Source organism: Thunnus thynnus, chromosome 13 (genome assembly GCF_963924715.1).
Source record: "Thunnus thynnus chromosome 13, fThuThy2.1, whole genome shotgun sequence".
Classification (NCBI taxonomy): domain Eukaryota; kingdom Metazoa; phylum Chordata; class Actinopteri; order Scombriformes; family Scombridae; genus Thunnus; species Thunnus thynnus.
The window spans coordinates 12472921-12492375 of NC_089529.1; the positions used below are offsets into that span (position 1 = coordinate 12472921).

A 19455-nucleotide genomic window follows, 5' to 3' on the forward strand; every position below is an offset into this window, starting at 1 on the left:
TTTAGTTTGTGTTCAGTTTGATATCACTGCAGAAAATCAGTGATAGTTATTTGAACAGAAAAGGCTTCAGTGAACTATAAAGGCTACAAAATGAAATGTAGCAAAAAAGGGTTCACACTGCTATACTGAAGAGCATCTCTAATAGCTAGTGGTTAAGGATAGGAAGCTGATCTGAGTCATGGGGTAGTGTTAAGGGAAGTCTGGTGTGAGGAATAAGGAGTAAAGGACAAAGGATGAATCTTTTACAAAAAAAAGCATTGTGGAGGTGACACAAAAAGACCTCTGTTTACTTTAGGAAGCCAGAGGCTGCAAACTTAGAAGAGAGGACCATCATTTGCCTGAGAAAAACACGAGGATTTCACCACATCAGGTGCTGATACAGACAACAGAGGAGAAAACCATCTCCCTGAGAAAAGAACAGTATCCCCCTGAGGCTCAAACACACAACACAAGGTTATTTCTCATTACCACCTGGAATTTTGGATTAAGACACTTTTGGCTTAAACAGCATGTAGATTTATAATCAAGAGTTCAGGTTGGTTGTGAGGGCTCATATCATGTTAAATTACATTATGCTCTCTGTTACAGGAAACTGCTGGTATGTATATGACTTTATAGAGGAAACTGCAATAGGCGTATTCAGTGAATGCTGTCTTTTGTCAACATCCATTCACATGATTTACCAGTAACGTGGCTTTCATGCTTATATATGACACTGACAACAAGCCTTGAGTGAAGTACAACCATACAACATGTCGGAATAAACTTTCCAGCCACATTGCATAACCTGTATCAGCATATCTCTGTTTATAGGTTGTTTGTGTGTTTCCCTGCTAAAAGAACTGTGCTTAAGGCCAGCCCCTTGCCCCAAATATATTACACAAATTATAGCACCCATGATGCACTGAGGCCACCCGGGCTTTCTATGGTTTGAGAGAGTACGTGCGTGTGTCTGCTTCTGCCTCTGGAGAGACGATGTGCCTCTTTAGAACCTAATTTAGCATGCTTCATTCTGTGTTTCCATGCCAACCCTTCTAGGTCAGCCAATGAAAGGCTGCGAGTGTTGGGGGGGAGGAGTTTAAAAATATGAGTGTCTTAATGAGTACACTCACAGTAGACCTATACATGCTAATAAGACAGCCAGTTATTACTTCATACACATTTTAAAAGAAATTATTGAACTACAGCAATTTACTGTATCATAATAATGCTTCACTGTAATTTTGAGACATATTTACATGTATTATTGATTTGTGTCCAAAGTCCTCCGCTGAACCAGTCAAGTAGAAAGCAAATTTCTGAAAAAAAATCTGTCTGTGGATACCTCACACCCCTATATTTATAATAGCTCATATTTAACGAATGTAATGTCCAAACGCTCTAAAATGTGAAAAAAGTTGAGTTTTTAGATATTTTTCAGATATACTAGTAACTGATGAATTAACACAAAATGCCAAAGTAATGCTGTTATTGGCACTATAATGACATAAATAAAAGTATCAATATCCATGGGAAAACACACCATCTTGCCATGTTGGGATTTGTAAAGCTTCCTTTTAGTCCTCCAACATTAAATAAAACCCCTCAGCAAAGCAACAGCCCACTCATCCCCCACTGTATAACACAATCAGGTTTTTACAGCCCATTAAATAAATGTTCATGTTCACCAGACAAGTCATAACATTTCACAAAAAATGTATGATTCATAATCAAAATTATTTATTATTATTCATGTTGAAACATGACACGTGTCAATTATAAAAACCTGTAGCATAGTGTCCACTAAAATGACCATTGTTCATACACAAAATATAGAATATTAGATGTATTAAAATATATATAAATGTGGTAATTTGTTTTGTTTCAAGGCTTGTGTCTCGTACAGTGGCTGACAGTTTGCGGATGAGATGTTACCCTGACAGATACCTGCGTTTACTGAGAACCATCCAGCAGAGGTAACAAGTCATCTGTAACACTGTCAGCTCAACACTGAACCAACACAAGACCAACAGCGAGCCCTGCAGTCTGTGAACCAACAGCTGGTCACTTGATGTTTCATCATCAAACACAGTCAGACTGTTATAAACTGGCAAAGAATATACAGATCAAATATATGGCTTCTTCTAACACATTTAAACCAAAATGATCAAATCATTTTGTGTGCAATGTCCTGAAACACAATTTGTTTTTCTTCCAATAGGCAAATTATATATTTGTGCTTATAAATGTACGTATTTGATGATAAGCATTACAAAACATGGATAATGGAGGCTCCATTCTGCTTATTTACTAAGTGAGTATGGATCAACCAGCCAGAGCATTACGTCATTTCAGTGCAATAACTCTTGCACTGAGGGCCTCTGCTGGTGAAAAACCAGAATGAAACGCTTTAGTGTGATGAACATGCAGGTGATGCAAGACATCCAGGATCCCTGCTGCACAACATGGCCTCATCATATAGTGCCTGCAGCCTCTACTATAGATATGGGGAGCTGCACAGTGGTTAGCATGAAACACAGTACCATTGTGATTTAGACACATTTTCTACTTCGATTAGTAGAGTATTTTCAACCATTACTAAAAATTCATGATGATAAAATGTAAAAAGTGCCTATAATCATCTCTCCTTCCTGACAAATTGCATATTTTTAGAAAAGTCCAAATTAAGACTCACAACCTAGAATTGATGCAAAGGAATACAGATGGTGGACATTCAGCCTTGCTTTAAATAAGCAGACATGACCAGCTTATACTGGTAGTCTGACAGCAGCAATCAAAATGCTTGAATTTAAAACGTAAAATAATACTCACAATAGTAGTGACAATATGGAAATGATAAAACTTAGTTAATATAAAAACGTACATTCTTGCAAACACAAATATGTGGGTAATCTTATCCGATCAGAGATCACCAGGACGCTGTGATCCACTAATACGACCTGACGTTTAAAAGGAAATAAACTAAGATAAAGACACTTTGAAAATGTGGAATCCAACAGGAAGTAAAGAGGAGGGAAGAAGAAGGCAAAGAAAAAGATGGAGATAGAAATATAACTTCAACTTTGGTTTGAGCATGTGCAATAAGCACATTACAGAAGGCTAATGTTTATACAAAGCTGTTAGACAGCTACAGTATGCATCTGTTATAGAGAAGCAGCATCAGTGTGTATCGCAGTTTAAAAGTGTAGCAGATGTTCAGTTGCTGAATGATCAAGAAGCTCTCCTGATCAAGCTTTGACTGAATAGAAGCCAAACGTAACAGAAAAAGTATTAGACAATCTGGTGTGATGTAACAAGAATGAAAGTTGGAAAATTGAACAATTTAATTGTTGCTACGTAGATTTAGTGAAGTTTCAGCCACTCATGGTACATAAACAAATAAAACAATAACTAAATAGCTTAATTATGAAACTGATATATCAATTCTTTGGATCTTTTATACTTGATTACATTATAAAGTGTGCTTTTGAGTATCAGTTGTCCTTCTGGACTACATACATCATACTATAAGTGTAAACAGAGGTTAATTTCCTGTTGACCTGATGAATGTCCGTCTCCGCTCTATGCAACACATGTTTGCCGTCACACTGGTACGGGCTGGGTGCTGTAAATCTTCTCGTGTGACACAAAAAACAATTTAGTGGCGTGAACCCCGATCTCTTGGGATCAGTTACACCATGAAATGCATGTGTCCCTCAGCGCCCGTAACAATAACATCCATCCAGATACGCATGGCCTCGGGCGTCGGAGCCACCATGTAGTACACCCGATCGTGGGTCTTCACACTGAAGGTCAGCGAAGGGTTGGGGCTCTTTGGTGTGGAAGTGAATGTATTTTTGAAATAATGGAGTATTTCAAAAATACATTAATGGAGTATAGAGGGGAGAGAGATGAGGTGGTGCATATGTGGGAGGGAGAAAGACAAATGGAGGGAGAGAAACAGATGACAAACAGATGTCAACAATATAAAAAAAAAAAAATGTGTCAACATGCTTAAAATGAGAGACACGCCCGCCTGCACACATGCACATAAACCGACTTACTTTGTGTGCATTCTTTAAATGGTCATAGTACACCTCCTCTATGGCTTGGAAATAAATGACTCCTTTCATCTTGGTCTCATGTTTGTCTGCAGCGGAGAATATAAACACTGTTTATGCCAACATCCAGCGATCAAAGCTCGTTCCCAACCTCCAAAGTCTCCCGGCATAGTTTAAAAGTGACATCACTGTTACAGTAACATGATCTCATATTTTGAACATCTGGCTGAGAGGAAGAGTAACTAACCTGCGTAGTAGGTGAGCGTCCTGCGATTCTGGTCGAAGACAAACCAGCGTTTCTTCCATGTCTTGATCTTGCCGCCCATTTTGACCAGAAAGCCTCGACAGGTTTTATCAGTGATGGCCAGATGGAAGCAGGCATCTGGGTTGTGTCCTGCTGCCTCAATATGGCCATGAAGATCAAAATCGTCTTTCCTTACAGGGAGGTAGCGTGTCAACAGCCGGGACTATGGGAAAAAAATCATTAAAATAAGATTACAGATGTGTTCGCATGAAGCTAATGGTAACAAAATATCAGACTTCAACCTCTCTGCGTACCTGTGATCTTTGTTTCTCCCTGAGCTTCACCTCTCTCTCTACAAGTTTCTGTCTCCTGCTTGTCTCCTCCTGCAGTCGTTTCTCCAGTTCCTCCCTTCTTCTTCGCTCCTCCTCCAGAGCCTGCCTGCGCATCTCCATCTCACGCTCCTACACATGCCACAGACAGTCAATCAGATCCATCATCGCGCACACACATGTTCCATAAACAGTGCATTTTGGTTAGGTTTGGCACGTTACCCGATACTCGAGGAGTCTCTGCTTCTCAACCTGGGCCTCTCGGAGTAAACGCTCCATCTCCTCGAGCTTCGCCATATTGGACGTACTGGCACTGACGGAAAATGGAAAACCGAAGTAGTGAGATAAAAGACAGACTCTCCTGTTTGTGGAGGATATATCATAAGCTAGATTTAAAACCAAAACTAGGTAAAAGATTGAAACAGATATAAAAAAGGTCATGAAAAATATGGGCTTGTTTATATTTCAGGTGCAAAGGTGATTTTGTGATACTTTTGGTGAACATATATTATCCATTCAACTCAAACACAGGTTTCTCTGAGAGGTGCCAGCATTGCAAATCCCAGAGAATCTGCATAATGTGTACGTGGATACGCACATGTGGATATTCTTGTTTCTTGTCTGATGACATAAATTCAGAGCATCAGGCAATAACTTTTGATATATTCTGGTTGGCATCCTTTCTGAACATTGCTAACTCTACGCTGCAGCTGCTTTCCATAAATACATCTGTTCCTATTCTGACTAAAAATCCTAGTTCAATCAATCTCTGTCCGATCTCTTCAAAGTGACCTTTCATCTGTACATCATCGTGGTTTCTAACCTGGAAATGTTGTCTGGGGAGCAGGCGGAGAAGCTGGTCTCCAGGCTGTCAGAGCTGTCCACACTGACGGTGTCTGAGGCCTGGCTGTTGTCCGGATAAGTGAAAGAGTCCAGGAACACGTTGGGCTCAGAGACCATCCTGCTGCAAAAGTCGCTTCTTCTCTGTCTCTCTTCGTTCATGTGTGCGTGGCTGTTGCCTGCTGACGGGAGAGAATCTTACAGAAACAGACTGGAAATACCCTTAGCATGCATGATGTAATGTTACAGTGCCAAATCACAACAGCAGAGCGGCAATCCACTAACTACAGCTGGCCAAGTGGGATAGCATCTTGTGATCATAATTTCATAAAATATGTCTGCAGCAACCGGGTCATGTAACACTGATTAAACTGTGATCCATCAAGCTAGAGAAAGATAACAGCAGCTAATTGAGTCAACATGATATATAAAGCTGCACAGCTAAAACTCTGAAAGCACACATTCAACATCTCAAGAAAAATTGTATGAGTACATCCAAAAAAAATATATGTGAGGCTACTATTCAAACAAATACCACAGTATTTAACACTATTCTTTTTCTGAGTGATAAATTCTTATAAGTTTTAAGCTTTCAACAAATTTCTCTGAAAAAAATAAATCATATATCATTATACATAGATCATACAGTAAGTACTGACATTAACAATGAAGAAGTTTTGCATGGGTTACTTGTTTGGAGGAAGCTGTGCAAACAAGTAATTTGTCTCAAAATCACAAATTCCTATCTATTACACACTCTGATAGCAGACCTACACTGAATGAGGCTCTACTTGTAAACTGCCACAGATTATTGGGTCACTACAACATTTTCTGTGCTGGTCCATGCATATAGCCCGGGGTACAGAGCTGGCCGCACTACTATATAGATTTGATGCAGATAAGATGCAACAGTGTGGTCCTCTGACTCACTCTTGGGCAGGCGGCGAGTGTTCAGGTCTCGGGGGGAGAAGCTGAAGCCTTGTGGGATGACGCTGCCACAGCTGGAGCTTTGGGACAGAGGCAAATGGGACTGAGGAGGAAACAGCAACACACATGCTGTTTAGGATCAGGCTGTACAGCACTTACACAACTGTAAACTACACTCATTTCACAAAAAAAACCTACATGAGCTAGATGGGTGTTGCAAGCCAGGCTGAAACTGAGAATTCCTGTTTGGGTGGATCATTCTCTGAGGACATTGAGATCTTTCTGGATAAAAGTAATGAGGGCAATGAAATCCCCTCTACTGCAGCCCAGAACTAGCATCATTATTATGAAACTGTCAAAACAAAACAAAATTTGGACTAATTTTATGTAAATATACCAAAATCCAGATTTCACAATCCAGGTTATAATTTCTGTAAGGCCTCTTCCATGCCAAATGTTGGTCAAATAATTTCACAATATGCTTTAAATCACATTTGAAACGCCCAGATTGATCCTACTGCATCTGTCCCTTACTGTGTGTGCTAAAAAGTACATTTCAAGACATCGGTAATGACCTTGGGTGGGAGAGTGCGTCCCAGGGATCTGCCATAGGAAGTGAGGAGCTGCTGGCTCCTCTTTTGAGGTAGGCTGTCACTTAGGGGGGAGTTTTCTTTGCTGCTTCTTCTCCTTTCCTTCAGAGCGTGCAAGTGCTGTGATCGCAGAAATCAGAGGAATTAGAAAGTGGAATAAAATAACAGGATTTCTCATCAGCGTCACTGAGACTCTGGTATCTCTGTGTACTTTGTTTAAAGACACAGGGAACACTCTGTGGGTGGAAATATAAAGTATTACTGCAACTGTAACTGACTCCTACCTCTTTGATGGCTGCAGGGTTGTTAGTGAAGGTTTGCCCCTCAGACAATTCTGCATACTTTCCTTCCAAAGACGCCAGTTTCTCTCTCTCCTGCAGACATCAGGATAAGATTCTCCAGTAAATAAAATGAAATATTTTACAATATCAGCCTACAAAGAATTTTCTTACCTTCTGAAGCATTACAAGCAAATTGTTTTTCTCTCTCTGGAAATTCTCTCTTTCTTGCTGAGACTGTAAGGTAATCTGTGAGGACTGTTTCTTCAGCGTCATCAGTCTTTCCTGTGAGAGAGAGAACAGCACAGTATCACCACTACACAATGTTTGACTTTCACAGAATATGCTCATATAGCAAAATATTGCTGTCACATTAGCAGATACCGAAGAGGTGTTTTATGTTGAAGCAGCAGCAGAATGAATAAGAGCAAATTCACAGTTTAGGATGAGAAAATTCAATTTTTGTGAGATTTTTGGATTTGCTACACAATCTAATTTACAATTGTATCTGTGGGAAATGATTTCAAAGAGTTTGATTTCAGATACAATTGTCCTCCTTTAGGTCTTCATTACTATATAAACAGTATTTCATGCTTACCATTGATGGTATTGTTGTTTCTTGTAATTAGTTCATGCTTTGTGCTGCAAATCTCACAATTTTGCAGCTTTATTTTCATGCACAACCTGTAGTAAGATTAATGACAACAAACCACAATGTAGTAACTGAAAAATGCCAGAAAAAATAAAGACAGTTTAATAATATAATGATAATGGTCACCACAAAAACTTCTGCTGCGTTTCTGTTTTATTTCATACGACTGGGCAAATTAAAGTCAGATTAAATCCTGAATAAATGCACTTTAGCTGATAATATTAGACATTTACAGTTGGCTCCAACTCTGTACTTCAGTTTTTCAAAGTCTACTGACAAGCCAATATAATTTTTATTGTTTTGTCTTGAGACACCCTAGTGTGATTATGTACTATATCATATTACATCAAATCTGACTTTTCCTGCAGAATCCTTTTCATATTAAAAGTTTGATATTAAAAACTTATTATCATAAACTTATTAAATCATATAACTTGTAACAAACCTTTTTATAGCAATTAAATTCTGTTGTGAATAAGTATGCTATGCTTTTTTTGCCTGTCACTGAATATTGACTGAAAACTCCACAGTAATGCTAAAGATCTACTCTAACTAAACTATGCAACTGCACAAATCTCAGATCTTTGGGTCTATTTACTTTATCGACACTGTTATGGTGCATTTTGTTATAATGTTCTCAACACATTCACTGCACTATTCATACTGTAGATAATTCTGGCTGAAAACGAGACATTTCAGAGTGAAGCGGCGTCAGCACTAACTGCGGTGTTGCACATGCACTACGTGCTACATGCACACTCACAAATCCTCACAGGCTGTACCTTGTGTGTGACAGTAAGACGCTGACACTCAGCGATCTCTCGCAGCAGTTCTTGGCTCTGATTTTCTTTTTCCTCGTCCTGATGAATCTCCCTCTCCAGCTTCTGAAACTCCAGATCCTCCAAACTTTTTGTCTGCTGCTCACCTTCCTAAGAAACAGCACAGACACACACACAAAATACTCCAATTATAAAGTAAAAGTACATAAGTAAATAAGAATACAGTGTTTTAGAATTACATATATTTCAGACACAGGAAATGACCTATAACTACAGATATCCTGAGCAAGTTTTAGGCATTTAACTGACCAATCTGCTTCAGGGAAATATCATATAATCTCTATTTTAAATCATGTAATACGCATTTCAAGCTTTAGCTCATTTGCTAAAAAAATAATTTCATGTTCATCCAAACGATGCAAGGTTTCAGGTGATTTTAGTGTTCCTCAGAAGTCAGATGTGCTAACAATTTTTTACACAAAACATACAGATGGTAACTATTTGGGCCCCTCCTAAATGTGGGTCTAAAGCATACCAGGGTTGAGACATTAGTTGTTAATGTGAGACAGGAAGCAAAGGAATGGATCCTGGTTTGCAAAGAACAAGGTCAAGAAGGATAATAGACGCATGAAGAGAAAATTCTGAAGAAATGGAAAAAAAAAAAAAAACAGCCAGTGCAGTTGAAAAAATGTGAACAGAAGTGTTTGGTTTTTCTGTGCTCACTGCCAACATGAGCTAATTCTGGAGAATACAGAATAAAGTGCTCTGTATTGTCAAGGAGGAGGAAGAGGAGGAGGAGGAGGTCAGTTTGCAGATGTAAATGCACATTCCTCACAGACACACATTACTTTGGTTAGTAGTACTTTTATATTTTGAATTCCATTGCACATTTGGAGAGATTTAGGTCTAGAAGGCGTTTCAAGCCGATGCAGGTCCGACTTGTGATGATCTCTCTCCGTCTGCTGTGCGTTTCCTCTTGGAAACATAATTTGTTTGTTTGGTTTTAAAGGAAATGTAACTGAACCCATTTTAGAGGAAGCTGTGGTGAAGCTCAACTGATCTCTGTGTTTTTCGGCTGGAGCTGTGGCTTTAGTGTTTCAGGGCTCTGGTCCATACTGTAGATCTTGACAATGTATTACCTTCACTCACATTTGATCATTGTTTGCTGAATTCATAATGACAGACAAACTAGTAAAGGTGTTAAGTCATCTAAGACTGTTGGCTATGTTTGCCAAAAACCTATGTATAAAAACATTTTATATATTTTTACCTGCGACTTCTCAGTGTTGCTCGTCTTCTCGATACCACGTAGCTTTTCCTTTAGTTGGTCCAGAAGCTCCTTTTCCCTTTGCAGCTGGGTCATCTCTGACTCCTGTTCCCCTTCCAGCAGAGCACACTCCACCTCCATCTGCAGAAAACATCAACACACAGTAAGAAACTACCTTTACAATTTGATGTCTTTAAATTAATTCATAAAGAGGTAACCAGGCAGAATAACGCAAACTAAAAAGCACAGTAGTGCTATAGCAGAAACATTAGAAAAAACATACGCACACCTCACAAGTAGCTGTAGTGATAATTTTTCTACTTCTGCTCACTTCATCATCTTTACTGTGATGAGCTTGAGTGATAAACTCATACGCACAATGCTCTTATCAAAAAAATCATCCATTTATCTGACACTGGATAAGAACAAACATTATTAAGGTGTCAGTTATGTGCTGTCTACCTCTCGGACAGACTCCTCCATCTGGTTGTCCAGGTCTTTGATCTTCTGCTCCAGCTCCTCAATGTTGTTCAGAACTTGAATCCTCTCCTCCTCTATATGTGATACTTCCTGCTTCAACTGCACACTCTCCAAAGCCTGTAGTGACATCAGGAATGCATATCAATGCTTGGCTCTACAGGAGAACAACAACTTAATACTTATACATACATTTATGAAATACACAGCCATGCTGCACATAAGAAAAAAACAAAACATAATCATAATGTTTAATGGCAAGAGCATCTTTGGTGACTGCATGTTAAAAGTTAAAGCAAGTTTTTATAATAGGGAAACTACTGTTTTCCTGTGTAAACCATGTTGTTAAATACATTTGCCAGCCAGTAGAATCACTTTTCTGAATAAGTCCACTGCAGCTGCTGTTTTAACTCCTCCAAAGCTGGATCGCTGACAACAGGGACGGGATTCTTTTCTACTTGGTGTAATGGAAATCTCTATCAGTGCACTCCACTGCCAGTCATGCTAAAGTACTCCCACATATTTCATTGTCTACCAACATCCAACAAACACTGATTCACACTCGTACTTGGGTGTATTTAATAGATCTTGTATCATCAGGTATTCTTCCTTAAGGGACCATGAGGTATTATTTTTTGTGGTCAAAGCCTCATGTGGCCAGCAGCTCTAGGATTTATAGTTTCCCAGGCGGGCTGTGAATGCTCTTTCTTCCTGCACACACTGCTCTGAGGAATGCAAGAGATGGAAGAGGGGGCATTTGGAGTCTGTAAACTTCTGCCATAACTGACACAGTGCAGAAATAATGATCTCAACTTGGAAATTACATTTTTAGAAACTTTAGGTGTGCATTAAAGTTTTATTTTCCACAGGTCGATTGCCTGTGCTGATGTGTAAACTACAGTTTCATTTTCACAAGATCTCCCATCAATTTAGCCTCAGTATAGAGTTCAAAACATCTGGAAAAACGCAAGTCCTTGCCATGCATATACACTAGCATTCTTCCGCTCACACACACCCGAACGCAGTTGTGCATGCACGCACACACACATGAGCACACTAATTCTCCGTGGGATAGTCATTTCCTGCCCCCTCCCTCCTTGAAGAGTTTGAATGGCTGAGTGCTGGAGCAAAACTAGGTCTTCTTCATTAAAACCAGACACACCATTAGGTTGTTGGAGTGGAAAAAATCTTCATTTTATAGAGACAGTAACTCGCCGACACAAGGACAGAGACAGTAGAGGAGTGGCCCGGCTTTGAGCTGAAATCACAGTATTTGATATATTTACATTTGTAAGCTGTTAAATTATTTCTCAGTGAGGTTTCCCACTGAAACATATTCAACACTATGAAATATTTTACTGAGGAGAAATTGTAGTAAAATCACAGTTGTGGGGGAGCCGTGTTCAACTTCGATTTCCTTGTTTATGCATCTGAGCCACCCACATAAACAGGACATGTACGCGGCGCCTCTGACAAAAAGCCAGATGATTTTTGAGAGCGTACCTCAACTCTTAAAGATGTTTATGTGTTGAGTAAAACTGTGGAAGCCACACACTAAATACAACAACCAAGCCATGGATGTGTTGTCAGCATATGACTCACAGTCTACGCAAGAGCTTCATGCTACACATGTTTTCACTTCAAAATCCAGTTTGAACCAAATAAATATATGATTTTAACCCCTTCAACCCTGCTGGTTTCCCCCTTTTATACACATTTGGTATCTTGGGAAATGTTGTAATCTGTACATGATTTTAAATTGAAGTTCTGTGGAAATGTGGAAAATCCAAAGTAAGGTGGAAATAGGAAGCATTTAAGATGACAAATAAACACAGATAAACAAGCTATCAACAGTCTGATAAACTGCATTCCACATGAGGGGTGTGTCCCATTAGCCTTCACTACAGCTTGGTCCTCACTTCGCACACTTCAACACTCATTCTATAGCAGCAAATAAAGGACAGGTCAGAAGAGAAAGGCAGAAATCAAATAAGAGAAGGACAAGATGTAGATAGAACTGATGCAGAGGTTTCATTTAAAAAAAAAAAAATCAGTCCAGGTCATGAAGTCTAATCAGAAACTTTTCTACAGGCAGGCACAGGGGGCATGCCATAGATTTTACACATGAAGTTCAGTTTATCCGTCACAAGAAGCATAACGCAGCCTGTGAAGACAGTTGTATAATGTTTACGGTGGTTCTGGAAGCTTTCCGAGGTAAAAAAAATAACACAATGTCTTCAGGGTTATCTTGGATTAGGTTTGAGACTTTGCACGGAAAGCTTGTGTTGTCCAATAGAAGTGTTTGTTTTGAAAGAAGTGGTCATTTTGGAGGCAAGGGGTCTAATGAAAGCCACTTTTCAATTGTATTGTGGGAATTGCAGGATCCAGTTTGTTTTGGAGTTGAGCCATAGCGACTAAAAGTCAGGATATCTCAGCCTTTGCAGCTTTGAGTTTTTTGACCACTCTTAAATCTGTCTCTTGTGAGTCCCCCAACTTTACTGAAGGGACCAAACTGCAGAGGTACAGGCCTTAAGGAAATTTTGACTCAAAGTCAAAGTATGAAAAGCTAAGGTGTAACTAATAACATTAACAATGCCTTAGTTTTATTCAAGTGTGACAGTGAGCCAGCAATATCAGGACCCTGAAACAGCTAAATGGAATACAGCCATTATTCATTTCATTATTTACACCTGTGTTTTTCTTACTGTGACATGTCGAAAACACAATACCCTGCTGTTACAGAGAAAAACTCGACTCGAAAGTCGACTTATCAATATTTTTACGTTAAAAATTACTCATATCATTACCAGTAATGTAAAGGGTAAAGATAAAAAAAGGCTAAAAAGAGAGTGAATATTCAACTTACATCTGTCAAGTGGTCAGAGAAAAGACTCCAAATGAAAGCTAATGAATAATGTTAGTCTATCTGCTGGTCAGGGCTGTAGTTAGCTTGTCATGAGGTGTGTCTGATCCCAAGTGTCCAAAAATAAATCTATAGGCAGTGGTATACAATACTAGACATTTTTTTCAAGTAATGATACATCCCAGAAATTCAAACCACACTGGATGGTGGGCAAATGACAAAATGAAACAAGAGAAATGCTGAAGTAAAGTGTTTTTTGTGTGGAAGGACAGCTGAGTCTGCAGGTCAGATTAGTTGACATTAAAAATGCTTAGTGAGTTGTAGGTTTTTTCTTTCTGGTTCTTTGTTCTGTTCTTTAACTGATATTTTTGTAGCAAAAATCCTTCTAGTAACTGAATTTTGAACATTTCTTAGTTGAGGTGACTGTCTAGGATTTTATTTAATTCCCTTATTTGATTTTTACCCTCCTAACCTGTTTTTTGTGAGAATCTGTCAATGAGCATGAGCTTGTTGGAACTTACTTTAGCTCTGTGGTGGGTAGAGGGTGAGGGGGCACTGCTGTTCAGGCTGATAGCAGGCGAGTGGGACCTGGGCTCTCTGTAGTTGCTCTGCTGACGTTGGCTGACCTGCTGCTCCTCCACGAGCTGCAAATCTCTGGCTTTGGCCCCGAAGCTACTCTCTGGAGCGTTGCTGTTGGGAGAGTCAGAGAACACTGACTCATCATCTGACACCTGCAGCTTCTCCAACTCCTTATTGATCTTCTGCAGGTCAGAAACAGCTGAGCCTGCTGGTTCTCTCTCCACCTGGCCCAGCTCAGTGCACAGGTTCAAGATGGTCTCTAGACGCTGGCACTCCTGCAGAGAGAGGATCCACACTTCACTATTTTACAATGTTTTTTATGATCTTACTGTTTACTTTCATGTTTTCTTCATCAAACAAGGTGCGAAGAAGTTGTGAAAGTGGTATTTATTTTTCATAAATGTGCACAAATCCAGCTCAAAAAGTAACTCACCAATCTCTGCACTTTCTGCTCCCTGAGTCTCTCGTCTCTCTGGTGCAGGTGGTAGTCTCTCAGCTCCTCTTTGCCATTCAAAGAGGTGATGCTGCCCACCCTCTGTCCTGGGCTCAGCCCGCCCTTCCCAAAAGACAACCTCCTCTCTCCGAAGCCCAGATCTAAGCCTGTCCCGTCCATGTCTAAACCCAGAGAGCTCAGAGAAGCCAGGCTGGCCCTCCTGGGAGTGCTGGGCATGCTGGCTGGAACTGTCACATCTGGTGGCTGCTCGAGGGAGGAGAGACTGCGCCGCTGCCCCGTTGAGCCCACCCCTCTGTGGTGACCAACAGAGTGGCATGACGGTAGCGATAGAGCGGGGGGATCTGCTGCATTGTGAAGCCGTGGCAGAGAACGGCTGTGCATGCCCAGGCTGGTGAGGGAACCAGTGGAGTATTTCCTCTGTCTGGAGTCACCTCCTGCTTTGCCCTGAGAGTAGAGTCTACGGCCCATGCGAGGGCTGGAGGGCACACTGGCTGCTCCGCTTTTCACCCTGGGAGAACGAGGTAGAGGCTCCCCATACGAGGAGAGCAGAGAGCTTCCGTCTGCTGCGCTAGAGAGGAGCAGGCTGTCTTGTGACTGGTGGCGAGAGTGGGAATGACGGAGCAAGCCATTAGTGCTCAGCTGGCGTTCGCCCTGGCGAGGTGATGGGGGCACGCTGCTGCTGCTCATGTAAGAAAAGTTTCTCGAAGCAGATGGAGGGCGATCTGTATTGCTGAGGATTGACAGTGGCCTGGTGGACTGGGGTCCAACAGGTGAAGGCACGCTTAGATATTTGCGGCTGCACTCAGCTGCCCTCAGACTAGCCTCCAGAGCACTCTTCCTGCGCTGCAGCGTCTCCATCAGCTCCTGTAGCTCTGCCTTAGAGCGGGAGCCCCGGAGCAATGTCCCACCCACTGAGCCGCTGCTGCTGTGCTCAATCTTGACACAGTCTGTAAAAAAAGCAAGTTGACAGAGCATGTAATCCTGTCTTTTTTTGGATTGTGTCATGGAGTCAAGTTTAATGTAACTCCTTTAAAGGACCAGTGTGTAAGATTTAGGGGGATCTACTGGCAGAAGCATTGGCAGAAATGGAATATAATATTCAGTATGTTTTAATTAGTGTATAATCACCTGTAAATAAGAATCATTGTGTTTTCATGTCCTTAGAATGAGCCCTTTATATCTACACGGAGGCCGCCATGTTGCACCGCCATGTTTCTACAGTAGCCCAGAATGGACAAACCAAACGCTGGCTATTGAGAGAGTCTCTTGTCTTTTTTGCAAGTTTCGTGGCCACCATAGTTTCTCCTACATGCTTGGAAGGGGAGGGGGAGGGGAGAGGGGAAGGGTATTCAGATGGTTGCAATCTGCAACCTCACCGTTAGATGCCACTTAATCCTACACACTGGTCCTTTAATAAGCACCAGCTCAGCTATGGGAAGAGCAATCATTATATCATGTGCTGAGTAAGAGGGGGAAAACCAGTGAAGAATGTACGCTCATACAGTTCTGAGCCCAACACAAACATTGGCTCAATCAGTGGTTCAGCTTCTTCTAAAAATGGAAGAATGCTGGTGGACCAAGACAGGCCAGAATGCATCATAGTCTCGACTGCAAGAAAAACCCTGAGGGCACCCTCTACCACAGGGCAAATAGCTTAGCAAGGAGCACTGTCAGGACATTGCCCTGAGTCACTTTGTCATAGAAACTCATTCACAAATATGGGTTTCATACATTTATTCTGGGCCCCTAAAACTCAAACTGCAACTTGGATTATTAATATACAAATAGTTCTAGCATGACTGTGCTCTTCAGTTTGAACTAAAATTTTCAGCATTTTGTTGTTTGTCTGTTGATCATTATTGAAAATAAAGGCCAGAGGCACGTTTACTGAGTTATCTGGATAACTTCCAGGTTAAGGAAGGTTATCTAGATATTGTAACTCAGTAAACCTGCTTCATAGAGCAATCCAGACTTAGATAGTGTACTGATAACCAGCTAAAATGATCTTGTTAGTTGTCAGCTGACTCTGTTCTTTGAACACAGGTGGAGGATTGATTAGATGTGATTTTTTTCAATCCTGTAAACTAAAGGCCCTGATTAAAGTGATAAGTATATCGTCTAAATATCATATGAAAACAAGTAATTGTCTTGACTGTTGTCTTACCTGAGCCATAGCCCAGCGTGGCGACAGCACTTCTTTGGGGAAGCATGCTGTTCATCAGTCCGACCTCTGTTCTCTGATTCAGTCTGCAGATGCGGGATTCAGCTGGGCCCTACGTGCTTTGTTGCCTGGGAAGAAAAGATAATTCATTTAATCCTAAGTAAACATACACTATGTGTAACTTGCAATCAGAGCAGAACTGTTGTGAGAAGCTCTGTTGTTGAATGTCACCACTGTGAATGTTTTATCAGATATTGAGAGCTGTTTCTTCTAGTCTTCCCTCTACTAGTATTCCTGCATACATACCAACATCACAGATTCTTTCAATCTTGAAACAAAAGAAACATCACAGGAAGTTGAAGACATGCCTTGCGGTCCCTCAACTTAATGTGCAACAATACCCCAATTCAAGCAGATCTACAGATCATCTACATACTTACACGGAAAAGAAAAAAAACTTTCCGAAAAACTAAGTAGGAAAACAGATCCAGAGGAAAGATTTTATTTCTGGCTCACTGTCCCCAATAAAAACCAAGTCTGAAAAGCAGCAATGTGTGCTTTAATCGATCTTTTAGCTCCAGACTCATGACCAATCCTCAAAAGTATTCCCTCAGGGACCCAGACTCAGTGAGGCAGCACCCAAAGTTAGAGGTTCAGGCTGGGTAAACTGGACTGGACTGGGACTGCTGGGACTGAGGGGCACATGCTGAATTAATTAATCCACTGACAGAAGATCTTTGCTTCCTTTTCACTGTTTCATATCATTATACATTAAATACCCGGGGCTGTTGGCTATTTGTTGATTATGTAAGCAATTCTAATACATCATCTGGTGCTCTGGTAACTTTAGATTTTTGATTGATTAATCAACTCATTAAAAAGATAACTAATTGAATGACTGATTATGAAAATGGTGTTAACATGGCCTCCCTAGTTTTCCCTGCAGCAAAAAAAGGCAGAAAAGAAACTCTTACCTTCTCTAGAGAGAAAGAAAAGAAAGCTAAAAGAAAAGAAAGCTAAAAGAGAAAGAAAAGAAAGCTAAAATAAATAAAACAGAGAAATATGATGTCAGATCACAGTACTCGATGCCATGACTCAGAAAAATCTGATTCAGTGAGGATATATTGGTTCCAGTGATACAAATGAGGTATTTCAAAAGTCAAACGTTGGTGTTTCCTGAATCCACAGGCACAGACAGCACACACACACACACACACACACACACTGCAGAGAAAGAGAGAGAGGTGGCTGATCCAAAATTTTCTGGTCCTGCTGTCTGGTAAGAGGGCCTACAGGAAGTAGGGTATCCTTTTACACAGTCACACAATCAATCAGCATGAGTTCATTCTCCAGACCTCCTGAAAAAAGGGGTGAGACAACCCAGCCCCATGTCAGGAGTGAGAGATTTTACTGCATCACCCAGACTACAGGCCAGCAAGACAGAGCAGATAATAAACACAAGGGGTGATGTAAACTGTTGGAATGAGCACTGATAAGATGGCTGTCATTGAAGGTGTGGTAACACTGTGGAGATAAATATTTTCACATTGCATGAGGCTCAAACTGTTGTTGTCTTAGAAGATTCACTAACTGTCCAGACAGACACCATACTTATTTCTTTGACAAGAAAAAAATGAAGGGCTGCAACTAATGATTATTTTAATTTTCTATTAATGTGCCAATTATTTGGTCTATAAAACTAAAATGGTGAAAGATGCTGGTCCCAGTTTCCCAGAGCCCAAAGTGACGTCTTTAAATGTTGTCTTGCCAGACCAACAGTCTATAACCCAACATTATACTCATATAAGCTATTATATATTTTCATTATTGATTAATCTGTTGATTATTTTTTGATTAATCAATTAGTTGTTTGGTTTCTAAAAAGTCAGAAAGTTGGGAAAAATGTCAACCACTGTTTCCCACAGCCTGAGATGACATCCTCAAATGTCTAATTTTGTCCCAACAGTCATCCACCCAAAACTGTTCAGTTCATTATCACAGAAACCAGAAAATATTCACATTTGAGAAGCTGGAACCAAAGAATTTGGACATGTATTTAAGAAATGACTCCAAATGATTAATCGGTGATTTATTTAATAATTGGCAACTAATCAATTAATCAACTAATCGTTGCAGCTCTAAGATCAATGTAATGCTTTTGCAATATTCAGATTCACCATAACAGCTCATATGTACACACACACACACACACACACACACACACACTGCACACAGACATACACACAGGGATGCAGTCAATAGTATGAACGCCTACTGATAACCACTGTTTGCTGTCATCCACTTTTTAAAAAAAAAGTTGTCATTTCCCAGCAACGTTAAGTCAATGGAGATAAACAGCATGTGTGAAAATCACCACCTTTTAGCCTCAAAACAAAGTAGGTTAATCAATCGACTTTTTGCTCATTTTTGGTTCAACAGTTTGCCAAAATTTACATCTGCCCGAGTTACAAAAAAACAACAACATTCAAATCCATCACAAATTAGTTTTCCTTACATTCTAGTATTTTAATGTATATGTTCATTCCCGCTCTACACTTGGCAACATCTGTGCATTAATTCCAGCGAACAAAATAAATGATCAGCCCGCAGCATCACAGTATCAACCGGTTAAAACTAAAACACTCACTGGATCGACTCTTTAAAGAAAAAGTGCGACTAATGCCATAACTTACACTAACCTTCGTTTTCTGTCTCATTCACATAGTTGAGCCTTGAGTCTGTCGGCGTGTGCCTGTAGTTGTTGAAGCTGAAGTCCTCCGTCTGTCTGCGTCTGTCTGTATGAAACAGCAGAGTAAACCCAAAGTCAAAGGATCAGTCAGGAGACCCTCCCCACCTCAGCTCTGCTCAGACTCTCCTCCTCCTCCCCGGGAGAGAGGAGGGGAGAGAGGAGGGGAGAGTGTTTACTTTTCAGCTATAGGCGCTGCTGCTGCCCCTCCTGGTTTGATCGAGAATTG

At 40.5% G+C, this 19455-nt stretch overlaps 1 protein-coding gene across 3 annotated transcripts; it reads right to left on the reverse strand.

The window, feature by feature from the left end:
• Positions 1–1697: 1697 nt before the first annotated feature.
• phldb2a (pleckstrin homology-like domain, family B, member 2a) lies at positions 1698–19374 on the reverse strand. 3 transcript variants are annotated; one of them, XM_067608007.1, is made up of 17 exons: positions 19180–19374; positions 16484–16608; positions 14299–15266; positions 13808–14140; positions 10409–10543; positions 9950–10087; positions 8683–8829; positions 7423–7533; positions 7255–7344; positions 6956–7090; positions 6384–6483; positions 5437–5632; positions 4836–4926; positions 4599–4745; positions 4288–4507; positions 4044–4129; positions 1698–3811 (listed from the first exon to the last, which is right to left on the reverse strand). In XM_067608007.1, the coding sequence occupies exons 2-17, from the start codon at positions 16536–16538 to the stop codon at positions 3671–3673; spliced, it is 3093 nt and encodes a 1030-aa protein (XP_067464108.1). In that variant the 5' UTR covers positions 16539–16608; positions 19180–19374; the 3' UTR covers positions 1698–3670. The 3 variants fall into 3 exon arrangements, with proteins under 3 accessions (XP_067464108.1, XP_067464106.1, XP_067464107.1); XM_067608005.1 differs by having other exon boundaries at positions 5437–5635; XM_067608006.1 differs by having other exon boundaries at positions 5437–5635; positions 19174–19374.
• Between the last annotated feature and the right edge of the window lie 81 nt (positions 19375–19455).